This window comes from Gobio gobio (assembly GCF_949357685.1).
Source record: "Gobio gobio genome assembly, chromosome: 10".
NCBI lineage: Eukaryota > Metazoa > Chordata > Actinopteri > Cypriniformes > Gobionidae > Gobio > Gobio gobio.
The window spans coordinates 51,452,001-51,465,879 of NC_137116.1; the positions used below are offsets into that span (position 1 = coordinate 51,452,001).

The 13,879-nt window shown below is 40.9% G+C and overlaps 1 protein-coding gene across 1 annotated transcript; it reads right to left on the bottom strand.

Annotated features, from left to right (window-relative positions):
• Nucleotides 1-9,595: 9,595 nt before the first annotated feature.
• On the bottom strand, nt 9,596-13,483 carry pim1 (Pim-1 proto-oncogene, serine/threonine kinase). The gene is made up of 6 exons (XM_079827499.1): nt 13,114-13,483; nt 12,821-12,927; nt 12,595-12,645; nt 12,117-12,483; nt 11,178-11,354; nt 9,596-11,088 (listed from the first exon to the last, which is right to left on the bottom strand). Exons 1-6 carry the CDS (start codon nt 13,184-13,186, stop codon nt 10,904-10,906), a joined length of 960 nt encoding a protein of 319 aa, XP_079683625.1. The 5' UTR covers nt 13,187-13,483; the 3' UTR covers nt 9,596-10,903.
• Between the last annotated feature and the right edge of the window lie 396 nt (nt 13,484-13,879).

Sequence of the window (13,879 nt, forward strand, 5' to 3'; positions counted from 1 at the left end):
GTACTAAGACCAACGGAAAATGAAAAGTTGCGATTTTCCTAAGCGATATGGCTAGGGACTATACTCTCATTCCAGCGTAATAATCAAGGAACTTTAATGCCGTACCATGAGTGCAGCGGCACAATGATATTACGCAGGAATGAGAGTACAGTTTCTAGCCATATCGCAAAATAAAATCGCAACTTTTAATTTTCAATTGGTCTTAGTACACAATGTAACAGAAGAGTCAAGTTTTAAATAGGAAAAATATCGAAAGTCTTTGGTCATTTTTAAACAAGATGCTAACGGTCTAATCTGATTCAATGATCTATGCTAAGCTATGCTAAAAGTGCTACCGCCAGACCCAGAGATCGACTGAATGGATTCGAAAACGGTAAAACTCAACAGTTTAACTCTAGGGGAGTTGGAAAATGAGCCTACTGTCAAAAAAAGTGGAGTGTTCCTTTAAGGTATTTATCTGACAAAATGATTTAGCAAAAAAAAAAAAACGAGAAGAAACTACAACTACAGGTATTATGTTATACTAGAAATACAAATGCATGAAATACAAATGAAAAAGCATACATTGACTGCAACATTATCAGTTATTAATATTTCTTTGGTTCTCTCTTGTGTTTACATGTTTTCATAATTTCTTTGTATGACAGCCTGGTCAAAGAAATACACATTATAAATCACAAATAAAACAATTGACTCCAAGCACAACTCTGCAATATTACAAAATCTTTAATAAATAATATTTGAATAAAGGGTGAAGATGTCAATTTTCCTAGGCTGGACATCAATTTTGGTCACTACTGTATATGTTACTTGGGACATTTTTACATTGTAGTAAAGAAATCATAAAGAAAATCTCTTTATATCTCAAATGTCCATCCTAGTCTGCAATTGGATTAAATGAGGAGCAAAAGTCCCAGTAATCTCATTGTGTCTCCACTTGAGTTTCAGAAAAGATCCAATAAAGCTTTTACCTCTATTTTCTCATACGTCAACAACTGTCTAATTTGATATCCTAACAATGTCTCACACTGCTCAGATTCAAAGTCTACTAGTCAGAATGAACAAAAAACATTTCAAATTCTTCCAAGACCAAATCATCTGAGCTATGCTCTCTGCATTAATTTTACACCTCTTTATTCTTACTGTACGTCATTTGTGTCTATTTTTAGTTCTCCTTTGAAATCTTAGGAGAAACATCTGAAACATCTCACTCTTCTGAGCAGTCAAATATCCCTCTGGGTGTATCGTGCAAAGAAATGATAAAAATATAATTGTGATCATAAATTCTGTGTCGTATTTAAAAATAGTACAGATGTTACGTATACGTGCTATAAATAATACACCACAGGTCACACATTGACGGTGGCACAATGCTTCTTTGTGGATTGGTTAACAGAGGAGATTTTCAGCTTGGATTTGTAAATATTCAGATATTGAACGGAGCATTTGCTCGGAAACTTGTTTGTACTGTTTTGTGGTGATTATGCAACAGCAGCAGGGATGATTCAGCAGTCAAATGTTAACTCGTAGATTCCATCCATGCAAATTCTCGCCAGCTATTTGACTCTCATTTTAAAACTAGTTTGCATACGAGGCACTCGCCTCCTTCCTTTGACTGCCATTCATCAAACCAAACTGAGGAACTGAGCTTCTCCACAGCCAGTTTCACTATCACAAGCATGTTCCTATTAGCACCAACAAGGGTTTTACAGCCTCATGTCGTAAAAGATAACATGAAATTATTGAGATTAAGAAAAAAAAAAGTTAATAAAAAGCTTAAGAACTTGCGTTCCTCTGAAACAAATTTCCTTATCGCCTGGGCCACAAAGATATGGAGCGCATAGGGGACATGCGATGGGAGGTAACATTATGTTTGAAAGCTTTTGCGTTTCCTTGCAAAAAAAATTATTTAGCAAAAGTATTGCATTCCCCGGAGAAACTTTGTGTTTGCTTGTAAAAGCACTGAAATATAGTTTCACAGGTAACGTATATAGCCTAAATTTCTTGTGGAATGCAAAAGTTTTGTGATCAAACTCAATTTTTCTTGGGGGAACGCAAAAGTTTGGTGAGAGAATGCAAAAGAATGGAAATCTAATTTTTACTGAGCAGACTTTGAATCTGAGCAGAATGCAAAAGTTTTGTGAGCAAATGTTTCTCAGGGGAACGCAAAGGTTTTTTCAGGGATCAAATGCAACGTTTCTTGGGCAAATGCATACGATTCTATTGAAACAAAGATTTTGTGAGTAAAAGTAAACTTTCTTGGGGGGAATGCAAAAGTTTTGTGAGTAAACAATTTTTTCTGGGGGGAACGCAAACTTTCTTGGAGGGAATGCATAAGTTGTGTGGGAAAATGCAAAGTTTCTTAGGGGAACGCAAAATATTTGTGAGCAAATGTAAAGTTTTGTGAGCAAACAAAGTTTCTTGCGGAACGCAAAGGTTTGTAAGCAAATGCAAAGTTTCATGGGGGGAACGCAAAAGTTTCATGAGCAAACGCTAAGTTTCTCGGAGGGAATGCAAACATTTTGTGACTGAACACTACGTTTTTTGGCGGAAACAGATTTTGTGAGCAAATGTAAACTTTCTTGGGGGGGGGATGCAAAAGTTTTGTGAGTAAACTAATTTTCTTGGGGGGAACACAAACTTTCTTGGAGGGAATGCATAAGTTGTTTGGGCAAATGCAAAGTTTCTTGGGGGAACGTAAAATATTTGTGAGCAAATGTAAAGTTTTGTGAGCAAATGCAAAGTTTCTTGCGGAACGCAAAGGTTTGTAAGCAAATTCAAAGTTTCTTGGGAGGAACGCAAAAGTTTCATGAGCAAACGCTAAGTTTCTCGGAGGGAATGCAAACATTTTGTGACTGAACACTAAGTTTTTTGGCGGAAACACAAAGATTTTGTGAGCAAATGTAAACTTTCTCGGGGGGGGGGGGGGCAAAAGTTTTGTGAATAAACTAATTTTCCTGGGGGGAACACAAACTTTCTTGGAGGAAATGCATAAGTTGTGTGGGCAAATACAAAGTTTCTTGGGGGAACGCTAAATATTTGTGAGCAAATGTAAAGTTTTTTGAGCAAATGCAAAGTTTCTCGGAGGGAATGCAAACATTTTGTGACTGAACACTAAGTTTATTGGCGGAAATGTTTCTTGGGGGAACGCAAAAGTTTTGTGAGCAAATGTAAAGTTTTGTGAGTAAATGCCAAGTTTCTTGGGGGGAACGCAAAAGTTTTGTGAGTGAACGCAAAGTTTCTTGGGGGAACGCAAAAGTTTTGTGAGTGAACGCAAAGTTTCTTGGGGGAACGCAAAAGTTTTGTGAGTGAACGCAAAGTTTCTTGGGGGAACGCAAAAGTTTTCTGAGTGAACGCAAAAGTTTTGTGAGTGAACGCAAAGTTTCTTGGGGGGAACGCAAAAGTTTCATGAGCAAACGCTAAGTTTCTTGGGGGAACGCAAAAGTTTTGTGAGTGAACGCAAAGTTTCTTGGGGGAACGCAAAAGTTTTGTGAGCAAATGTAAAGTTTTGTGAGCAAATGCCAAGTTTCTTGGGGGGAACGCAAAAGTTTCATGAGCAAACGCTAAGTTTCTTGGGGGAACGCAAAAGTTTTGTGAGCAAACGCAAAGTTTCTTGGGGGAGCGAAAGTTTTGTGAGTGAACGCAAAGTAAACGTTTTCTGCTTGACGCCCCGATCTCGCCTGCCGGACTCTTTGGTGACACAGTTCACCGAGAGGTTTCAAGAATCAAAGAAGCAGACGGCGGCGCTCAGAGGGACTCAGCTCAGCAGTCAAGCCAGCTGTTCCCTACCGGTTCACCGCTTCAGGGCTTGCTGTTCGTAGTACACCAGAGGCCAGTTTAGAGAGGCTGGTACCCTTAGTAGATTGGAAACGTCTACCAAATACTCTGGTTATGACACAGGAAGTAGAGACTCTTCTGCTAAAAGAGGCCATAGAAAGTGTCCCTCCTCCCAGCAGGGAGTCAGGGTTTTACAGCCGTTACTTCATTGTGCCAAAGAAGGATGGAGGAATGTGCCCGATATTAGATCTGCGCCAATTGAATCGCTTTGTAGGGAAGCTTAAATTCAAGATGCTGAATCTCAGACAGATTGTGTCACAGATCAGGTCCGAGGACTGGTTTGTCACCATAGATCTCATGGACGCATACTTCCACGTATCCATCCTTCCACAACACAGGAAGTTCCTGAGGTTCACTTCCGGGGGAGAAGCATACCAATATCGGGTATTTCCCTTCGGTCTAGCTTTGTCACCCCGCAATTGTGTGGAGGAGCTGCGCCTGCAGGACATCCGCATACTCAATTACCCTGAAGATTGGTTGATTTTAGCTTAGTCAGAGCAGATGGCGGTTCAAAATCGAGATGTTGTTCTTGCTCATATGAAGAAGTTGGGGTTGAGGCTGAACGCAAAGAAAAGTGTACTTTCTCCTGTACAGAGAACCACTTATCTGGGTGTGGTATGGGATTCGGTGGCGATGCTTCCGGGAGGTCTGGAGAGAGTTCGCCGGGACGGGGCCAGTTTGCTGTTAGTAGCCCCGTACTGGCCAGCCCGAGTGTGGTTCTCAGACCTAGGGTATCTTCTGGACAGCTCTCCTTTGGAGATTCCGATCAGGAGGGACCTTCTCTCTCAGGCGAATGGGTTGATCCTTCACCCCCACCCAGAGTTGTGGAAACTTTGGGCTTGGCCTCTGACGGGGTCCAATTCACTCCTTCAAATCCTTCACTCCAGAGCTCCATCCACAAGGAAACTGTATGCATGAAGTGGAAATTATTCACCTCATGGTGTGGGAATTGCCTGTTGGACCCAGTTAACTGCTCGGTGGGTGCAGTGCTGGAGTTCCTGTAGGATAGATTCTCCACAGGGCTATCCCCCTCCACAATAAAGGTGTACGCGGCGGCCGTAGCTGCTTTCAACACTCCTTTGGGTGGTGTTTCATTGGAGAGACACCCGCTAGTTACTCGTTTCGAGGCTTAGAGCTGTACAAGGGTTCTGGCCTGGGACTTGGTCGTTGTGTTACAAGGCCTTTCTGTGGCTCCCTTTGAGCCTATTGAAGAAGTGTCTGAGAAGTTTCTCACACTTCTTATTGCTTATTGCTATTTCGTCTCTCAAGAGAATTGGAGACATTCAGTCCCTCTCGGTGGTTCCCTTGTGTTTGGAGTTTGCGCCCGGCATGGTGAAGGCTTTTCTTCATCCTAGGCTGGGTTATGTTCCTAAGGTTCCCACTAATACTGTTAGACCTAATGTGGTTCAGGCCTTTTGTCCTCCTCCTTTTCGGACGTCAGACCAAGAGAAACTAAATCCGCTGTGCCCTGTTAGGGCTCTGGATGCCTATGTCCACAGAGCTGCCCTGTGGAGGAAAGCTGAACAGTTGTTTGTGTGTTTTGGGTCACCAAGGAAAGGGTACCCTGCATCTAAGCAGAGGATGAGCAAGTGGTTGGTTGAGGTCATCTCACTTGCTTATGACGTGGCCGGTCAGCCTTCACCTTTGGCGGTACGTGCTCACTCTACTAGGGTATGGCTGCTTCTAAAGAATTATTGTCAGGGGCTTCCCTTCAAGATGTGTGTGATGCGGCAGGCAGGTCCTCACCGCATACATTCGTAAGGGTCTATGAACTTCACTCTAAAAAAAAAAGGTTCTATATTGCACCAAAAATGGTTCTTGGCTTGTAATCATAGGGGAACCTTTTTTAGTGCTATATAGCACCAATTTTGGTGCTTCGGTGGTTCTTCAGCAGTTCTTCAGAGGTGCTATATAACCTCTAAAGCACCAAATTGGTTGGTATTTCGAGCTTGTTTATAATTAGAAGTCAAGCATTATATATTTGTTTTTGGTTACACAATAAACTGTATTTAATTTCATCCCTTTTAATTTATAGTCAGGAGGAAAGACCAGTATTTGACACATATTCAATAAAGTATTAGGGTTATAATAGTTAACTAAAACCATTTAAAAAATCTTCATTACTTGAAATTAAATAAATGTTAACTGAAATTAAAAAATAAAATAAACAAACTTATTTCAAGCTTTAGCTTAACCTGATATGGTCTACTGAACAGAAATACAAAGTTATAAAAACTATATAGCTATTTTTAAAAAACAGACATCAAAGTGAATGAGCTCTCTTTCGTGTATTTTTAATATCAAAAACAAAATGATGTCAAAATGTCAGTTTAAGTGACAGTCGGTTATGTAATGCTTAAATGCTTAATGTATTACAATTTAAATAAACTCATTAGATTTTAGAAGACTAAAACTACTGTAGATTTAGTCGACTAAAATCTTATGATATTAAGCCGACTAAAACTAGACTAAAACTAAAAACAATTCAGATTACTAAAATATGACTAAAACTAAATGGCATTTTAGTCAAAAGACTATGACTAAAACTAAATCAAAATTTGCTGTCAAAATGAACACTGGTTTCGACGCAGCGCGAGTTCCCTTGAAAGGGAACGTATCGGTTACGCATGTAACCTTAGCTCCCTGAAGAGGGAACGAGACGCTGCGTCGCACTGCAATACTCCCTGCATGCCCGTGATCGACTTCAGGCTTTTCAGAAGGGTTAGGGTCTATTTGCACACCACAAAGTCGTAAATACCAGTGGGAAGTTCGGGATTTTCTTTAAGCCCCGTTCTGTACGAGTTGGGGGCGTGTCAGTGAGAAACATGGCGGAATCAATGGATGCAACGTCTGTAGTTGAATATAACAGGTATTTAGCAGTGACACAGTCAGGCTTTGTCATTTACAACAAAGTAAGCTAGCATTTTAATATAACAAATAGCCTAAAATATAACGATACAGTTAACAGTGGCTTCATAGATTAATTAAAAACATAAAATATTAAAACTCACCTGATGCCCATTCTTTGTTCTTCATTTTCTATAAGCAGAGTTAAGAAACCTTGCTGTATTTTCGTGAAATTCATTAAAAGAATGTACACCGCCATCTTGCTCCGACCAAAGAGACTTGAACGCACATGATATCGTAAACACGACTTCTATGGCGTTTAAATAGTGTCAAATCTCGTGCACATGAAACAAAGACGCGCGCACATAATATGAGCGCACAGAACAGTATCCGAACAATCCTCGCGAGGGAGCGTTTCTGCACCGCGCGCGGATACTGTTCTGTGCGCTCATATTATGTGCGCGCGTCTTTTGCTTTATGTGCACGAGATTTGACACTATTTAAACGCCATAGACTTCTCACCTCGTAAACACGAACATCCCAGGAGGACTTGAACGCACCATATGACGTCACCCGCCTATGACGTTACGTCTCTCCGTTGGACTGATTCCACACGCGCTTTACGACGTAATCACGCATTTTTCGCGATGAGGCATTCTCGTTCCTTCTTCAGGGAACTAAGGTTACATGCGTAACCGAGACGTTTTTCCTAATTTTCTACCATCGCCATACAAAGGCCACTTTTTAATTAAGCAATTGTTTTCTCACCATCGTGTTGTTTCAAATCGGTATGCTGTTCGTTTTTCTGTGGAACACAAAAGGAGAATTTTTGATGAATCTTTAAGCAGATCTTTTCAACATTTCATAGTGACCATGTCTTTCAAGCTTTAAAAGGGAATGAGAGCAAATAAAAACATCATAAAAGTGTGTGTGCCACATGGCTCATGCACTATATCCATGCCTTCTGAATCAACAATATCTTTGTGTTAAGAACAGACCCAAAGTCAAAATTAAAGATGTCCAAGTCAATGAAACCTGACATTGACACCATTTTTGAACCTGATTATGGATATAAATAAGATTTGAGAGCTTCAGGAGAGAAGACTATACAGATAAGAAGAGGGTTACTTGTTAAACCTAATGTGCTATCGAAGAGCCTTTATTTTTCTGTGTGTTTATGATCTGTGTGTGCTAGCATTCACATATTAAAGAACATTTTGAACTTGGCATCCACCAATTGGGCTATTCTGGCTCTGCTCTGGTCATTTGTCAAAGCTCATGACGGGAAGAGTGAATGAATCAGGCGTTGTTTCCCTCTTAAATCGGCCCACGTCAGGTTTAGTTACATACCCCTGCGGATGCCGACCGATCAGGTGCGCCTCGGGTCATATGCACCGCATTGTAACTTATTTAGAGCTGCGGTGTAAACGTTGAGAAGGTTATTGTGAGAGGATTAATGAAAGGCTTAACAAGAACGTTCCCTGCTTGGCCGTGTGTGTCCTCATAGGGAGGGCAGCAGCAGTCATGGGCCCACAATGGGATCAGGTCAGGACGCCCCATACTGGGGGCCATGCTGTCCTGCGTTGTATGGTACATAGGAGAGGCAAACAACATTCAACAAATTTCTCAGACAAGATCAATCTTAAATGTTCCGAGCACAATCTGACACTGCTCTCTGGCACAGTATTATACTTAACCTTCATGAGGCATGACAGTAGGGTTACACATTTATTTATTTAACAATTTTAATGATAAATCTTTCAAGACAGACCTACCTTAGTGCCAAGAATGACATGTGCAATTTTCCTCTACTTTTTTAAGTTTGGGTGGGCCGTATTGGGGAAGGTGCCTTTCAAACATGAATTTCTTTCTTTTTTTGCTATTGCTAAATGGAATCAGGTGGTTTGAGAAAGCATTTTATTGGGTAAATATTTGTACATGCCCCTGAGTGCAAGATAAGTCGTCAATATTTTTGGTCTGTTTTCTTAGAAGACTGTAAATATTTAAACCGTTTATCAGCTTTTAACAGTACACAAGCATATAAATGACCTTAAGGCTAATAAACATTGACTAAAAACTACAACGGTTTAATATTGACTTTATGGTGTCAATAAATGATAATAAATGTGTAGTTACTTTATTTAAAAAAAAAGGGGTTTGACAATATATATATATATATATATATATATATATATGTGCATGTGTTTTTATATACTTGTGTATACATACAGTATATATATATATATTGCAATAGTGTATAAACACGTATATAAACACATAATCAAAGACTTTAAGCCAACAATTTAATTACATCAACAGTCCTGTTTTATAAATTATTAAAAAAAAAAATTTCAAATACATGAAATCAAAGACATTTACAATGTAGTGATTCATCTCAGAGCTGGTTGGTTTGGTTCATGGCTCAGAAGTTATTTATGAACAATTCTTTGAAATGCCTATGGAAAAAATGAATGGGATAAATACTTCTGGAGCCAAGGCCACAGAGTAACTGTGCACTCAGTCAGGGTTTACATATATCTCTGTATCTTTCTGTTGTAAAAGGAACGGTATCTTTTTAATGCTATTTAAAGCATACTTGACGCTATCTACAAAAACACAGATAAAGTATATAGGCTGTTAGCTATTGGATGTCTCCGGTACAGGAGTCCAGCTTTAAGAAATCTGGAGCCCTGTGGTTATAATCACCCCAGATTAAAGATACACTATCAATATAAAACGATAAGAGCATTATTAAAGTTAGTTAAATGGATTTACAACTAATACCAGTGCAATCTGCCCATCTCTACTTCTCAAATGGCATCTGCTAGTTGTCGGTTTAAAGCAGTTTATAAGACCGAAAACTCATATCGCTGCGAACCTAAAAGAGCAAGTCATACCAGGGAGAGCAGAATGAATGTTAAAAAAATATTTATTGACAATTGTGTAAAAAAATAGCTTTCTAAACATAATTTACATCGCTAAATCAAAAAAAATAAAATAAAAATATTCCAAGTTGCAATCATGCCTACTAAAGGTGAAAAAGAAACCATGTAAAATCACTCGTTCCTCAAACATTCATGAGGTCATTTTCTCTAACATATGCACAGCAGACGGGTTTAAATTAGGTGACAAACATGACTTCAGACTGGTAGGGTTCACCATCAGCAGTTCTCCATGCATCGAGAAACGGAAGTGCTTTCGAGGATTATTTACAACATATATGTACACATATCGTTCTCAAAAAAAGGCTTTAAATATGGTAAAAATACATTTAAATAATCTGTGGGCCCTTCGTTGGTGGAATGAGAAAAACTTTGCAGAAAATTGCTCTTCTATAAATAAATAAATAAATACTTCCACTTCGATCTCGCTTTTAAGTTTAAGACACTCCAATAAATATCATGTACACATACGCCTCGCCATGGAATCGAGCTATTTACAATAGAAACAAAAACAATATGCAGAAAATGTAGTCTTTTACGTTGTAGTTGCATTGCTTTGTGCATCTGTGACAACGAGTGGTAGTTGTTGAGGGTTACTCAGTACAAAGGAAGAGGAAAAAGAAACAGCGGCCTGAAAGAGTGAGGTAAGACTTTTCATTCTGCAGAGGTTTTGTGAGGTCGATTTGGTTACTCTCTCTGACGTATTAGAGTAAGACCGACAGTAACCCGCCTGGGGCAGGTCAAGTGGAAGCAAGAAGGTAAAAAAAGACATCTGGTTAAGGAGGAGAGTGTTACAGTGGCTATTACTCAATTCAAGTATTTCCACAAAAGAACTAAAACGAACAAACAAACCCTTGATCTTGCACAGAAGGCACTAAAATTATTAAGCTCGGCTGATCTGCGTCCTAAAGGAACAGCGCACACCAAAGCCGCCCGTCATCACGGCACGACTTCTGACCGCCGCTTCGGGGGGGTTCCCGAGCTCCTCCCTAACACTGGCTGCGAAGAGCTTCTCCATCTACCCGTGTTGACAGTCATTTGGTTCCTACGAGCCAGACTTTTGGGACCCTGAGCCACCGGGGAGCCGGAGACGAGATCTCACTTAAAAGGTGGACCTCTCCTCTCTTTTTCCGGGCCTAGCCTAGAACTCCCACCTAGCAGCAATGCTCAAAACAAAAGAGTAACATGTTTTTTTTTTTTTGCACTGCTCAGTCCACAGGTCCCCTGGGTGGATTGCTGCTGTAATGGAAAGTCTCTACGTATGCGTTCAGATAGAGTCATTTGCACACAGCGACTGCTGGGAAAGCAGCGGGCTGATGCTCGTGGCTGATGCTGTGAAGCCTGATCTCAGTGTTGTCTGTAGAGGGCGCCGTGTCCATCCAAGGGTGGTTGATGATGTCCTCGAAAGACGGGCGTTCTGCGGGGCGGAGGGCCAAGCACCACTTGATAAGCTGCTGACACTCTGTAACAGAACAGGATGTGTTGTTATAGCCCCGGCAATAAAGGCATAAAACTCCTTTAAGATGGCGTCACATGATCCGCATGTCTCACCTGTGGAGATTCTCCGCCTGAACAGCACCTGTCCGCGCACGATCTCCTCGTCCTGTTCGAATGGGATGTCCCCACAGACCATGTCGTACAGCAGAATGCCCAGAGACCACACGGTGGCGGATCTGCCGTGGTAGCGGTGAAATTTGATCCACTCTGGTGGACTGTAAACACGTGTACCTGAAGAGAGAAAAAGGAAAAATGCATTTAAAATCCATGATTGTGCACTTGAGCCTGAGAAAACGAGGCACTAAACCAAACACTGTAGTAAAAAGGTGTGGCAGGAAAAGGTGTGTAGTGTTTGAACTGTGGCTCAATGTTAATGTGCACAGTCATGTGCCGCGGGAGCGTGACAGTAGGCGCGCTCATGTGGAGAAACCGGTTGCCATGTGACTTGTGTTTACAAACTTTGAGTTGTAATAATTACGATTCCCACCGGCAGGGGCGCCAAACCCACAACCCACAGACTTGCTTTTTCTCCAAAGCAACATTACACAAAAATAAACAAATCATCCCGCCGAGTCATTTAGCTTTCAAAACCGGGATGAGAGAGCGTCATAATAACACACACATCAACCGATCAATGCCGAATTTGTGTGATGCATGCTTTAAAACGTAAAAGACTGCCTCCATTATAAACACACACACACCCTTTCTAAAGCGTGACATGGTTCCCAAACCCTATTAACATCAAATTTACATGTTTAAATATATTCTAAATATATTTAAAAACACAGTGAGACATTTCTATCTTATATTTATATACATTTAGTGCATTTTAAGGCAATTTTAAATCCTTTAAATATTATTATTTTTTATAATAAACATTCATATCCACAATAGAAATTGCAATACAAGCGTGCATTTTAAAGTCCCTGATCGTGCCACGTTTTCTGTGACCGTGGGAACCCCGGGCTTGAAGGTCATGCAAATGGCTCTTACCGTCGAAATCGGTGTAAACTGTGTCTTTGAGCAATGCCCCCGATCCGAAGTCGATGAGCTTCAGATCGCCGGTTCGCAGATCGATGAGAATGTTCTCGTCTTTAATGTCACGGTGAACGACGCCGCTGTTGTGGCAATGACGCACCGCCTCCAGAACCTGGCGGAAAAAGTTCCTGGCCAGCTCCTCCGGTAACGCGCCCTTCTCCGTGATGAAATCAAACAGGTCCTTGACGGTCTCCGGTCTTTCCATGACGATAATGAAGCTGTCCGATCGCTCGTACCAGTCCAGCATCTTGATCACGCCACGGAATCCAGTGCCGACCTTCTTTAACAGGACGATCTCCATGGGGACGCGCGCGCCATTGGGCTGGAAACGGAGGACATGTTCGTTTTAGCGACGTTGTCATGTCGCATTTAAAAACACATTTCCTATACAAATAGTATGTAAACAACCTATGTAATTGAATAGCTTACTCACCAACTCTCCCCATTCGGTCACACGATCTTTTGCAACATGCTTGATGGCAACCTAGAAATTATAAACAAATGTATCATATTAAACAGTGTAGTGAATATATATATATATATATATATATATATATATATATATATATATATATATATATATATATATATATATATATATATGTTATATTAAACGTTCACACAGTGATGTAAACAATAATAATCCATTCAAAACCTACCGGCGCGCCATCAGCGATCCTTAAACCCGCGTACACCGTCCCGAAACCACCGCTTCCCAGCACAGAGCCGACTTGATACACCTTCTCGAACGGCTCTTTCTCCTTAACTGTCGATACAACATATGATATACTCATAAGAATGGATAAAAGTCATATCATAATTATATAATAATGCGAAAGCTGACGCACGCGCTAGTCCCAGCGCTCAGTCTGCTGACGTGAACGAGCCCAAGACCACAACACACACACGCGCACAAGCGAGCACGAGAGCGAGAGAATAACCGTCCACTAACCTTGAAGCTGGATTTTCGCCGGCATGTCCACGGTGGAAATGTGAGCAAACGTGTTGAATTTTGATAGAAGCATTTTATAATCCGAAATGAGAGTTCTCCTTGAGGGTTATTCCAATGTTGAGGTCGAAATCCGTCGTGTAGAGATGGATGTAGGGAAGGTCTACGTGAAGGATCCGGTCTGCAAACCTGTAGAAATCCCTTCTCATCGAGGCTCGATGGGTTTAAAGGCGATCCTTTAAACGACCGTGCAAGGTCTATTCCAGTTTGGAATATTCAATAAACAAACGATTAATATGTCGAAGATAAATATTATTGTCTGAGGTGCGCAACGGACGTAAATACCCGGCTTTCTAAATCGTGAAGGAGGGGCAAGAGCCGTTATATACCAGTAGTAAAAGGGAGGGCGCAAACTGCCAGTACGTCAACAATGGCCCCGCCCACAAACACGATTCAGCCAATGAGCAAAACGCCTGCCTCTGCAGAAAAGGTCAATCAAATATGAAAATAGAGGAAAACGTAGACGTGGCGGGAATCAAAACGCGCCAAATAGTCGAGGCTTTTTTTTGAGGGCGTTGAGCCGGCGTGGGGAAGACAGGGAGAATGCGTCACATGGCGGAGTGTATATAACAAAGCCCACGTTACAGATTCGGAACCTTATTCACTAAGAGTATTACAAAAATAGATAATCTTTTAAAAAGACAGGGAGCTTTAGTACATTTAGATACAGTTTAAAAGTCAATGTGCACAAAAAGTTTTCCCTGCATGC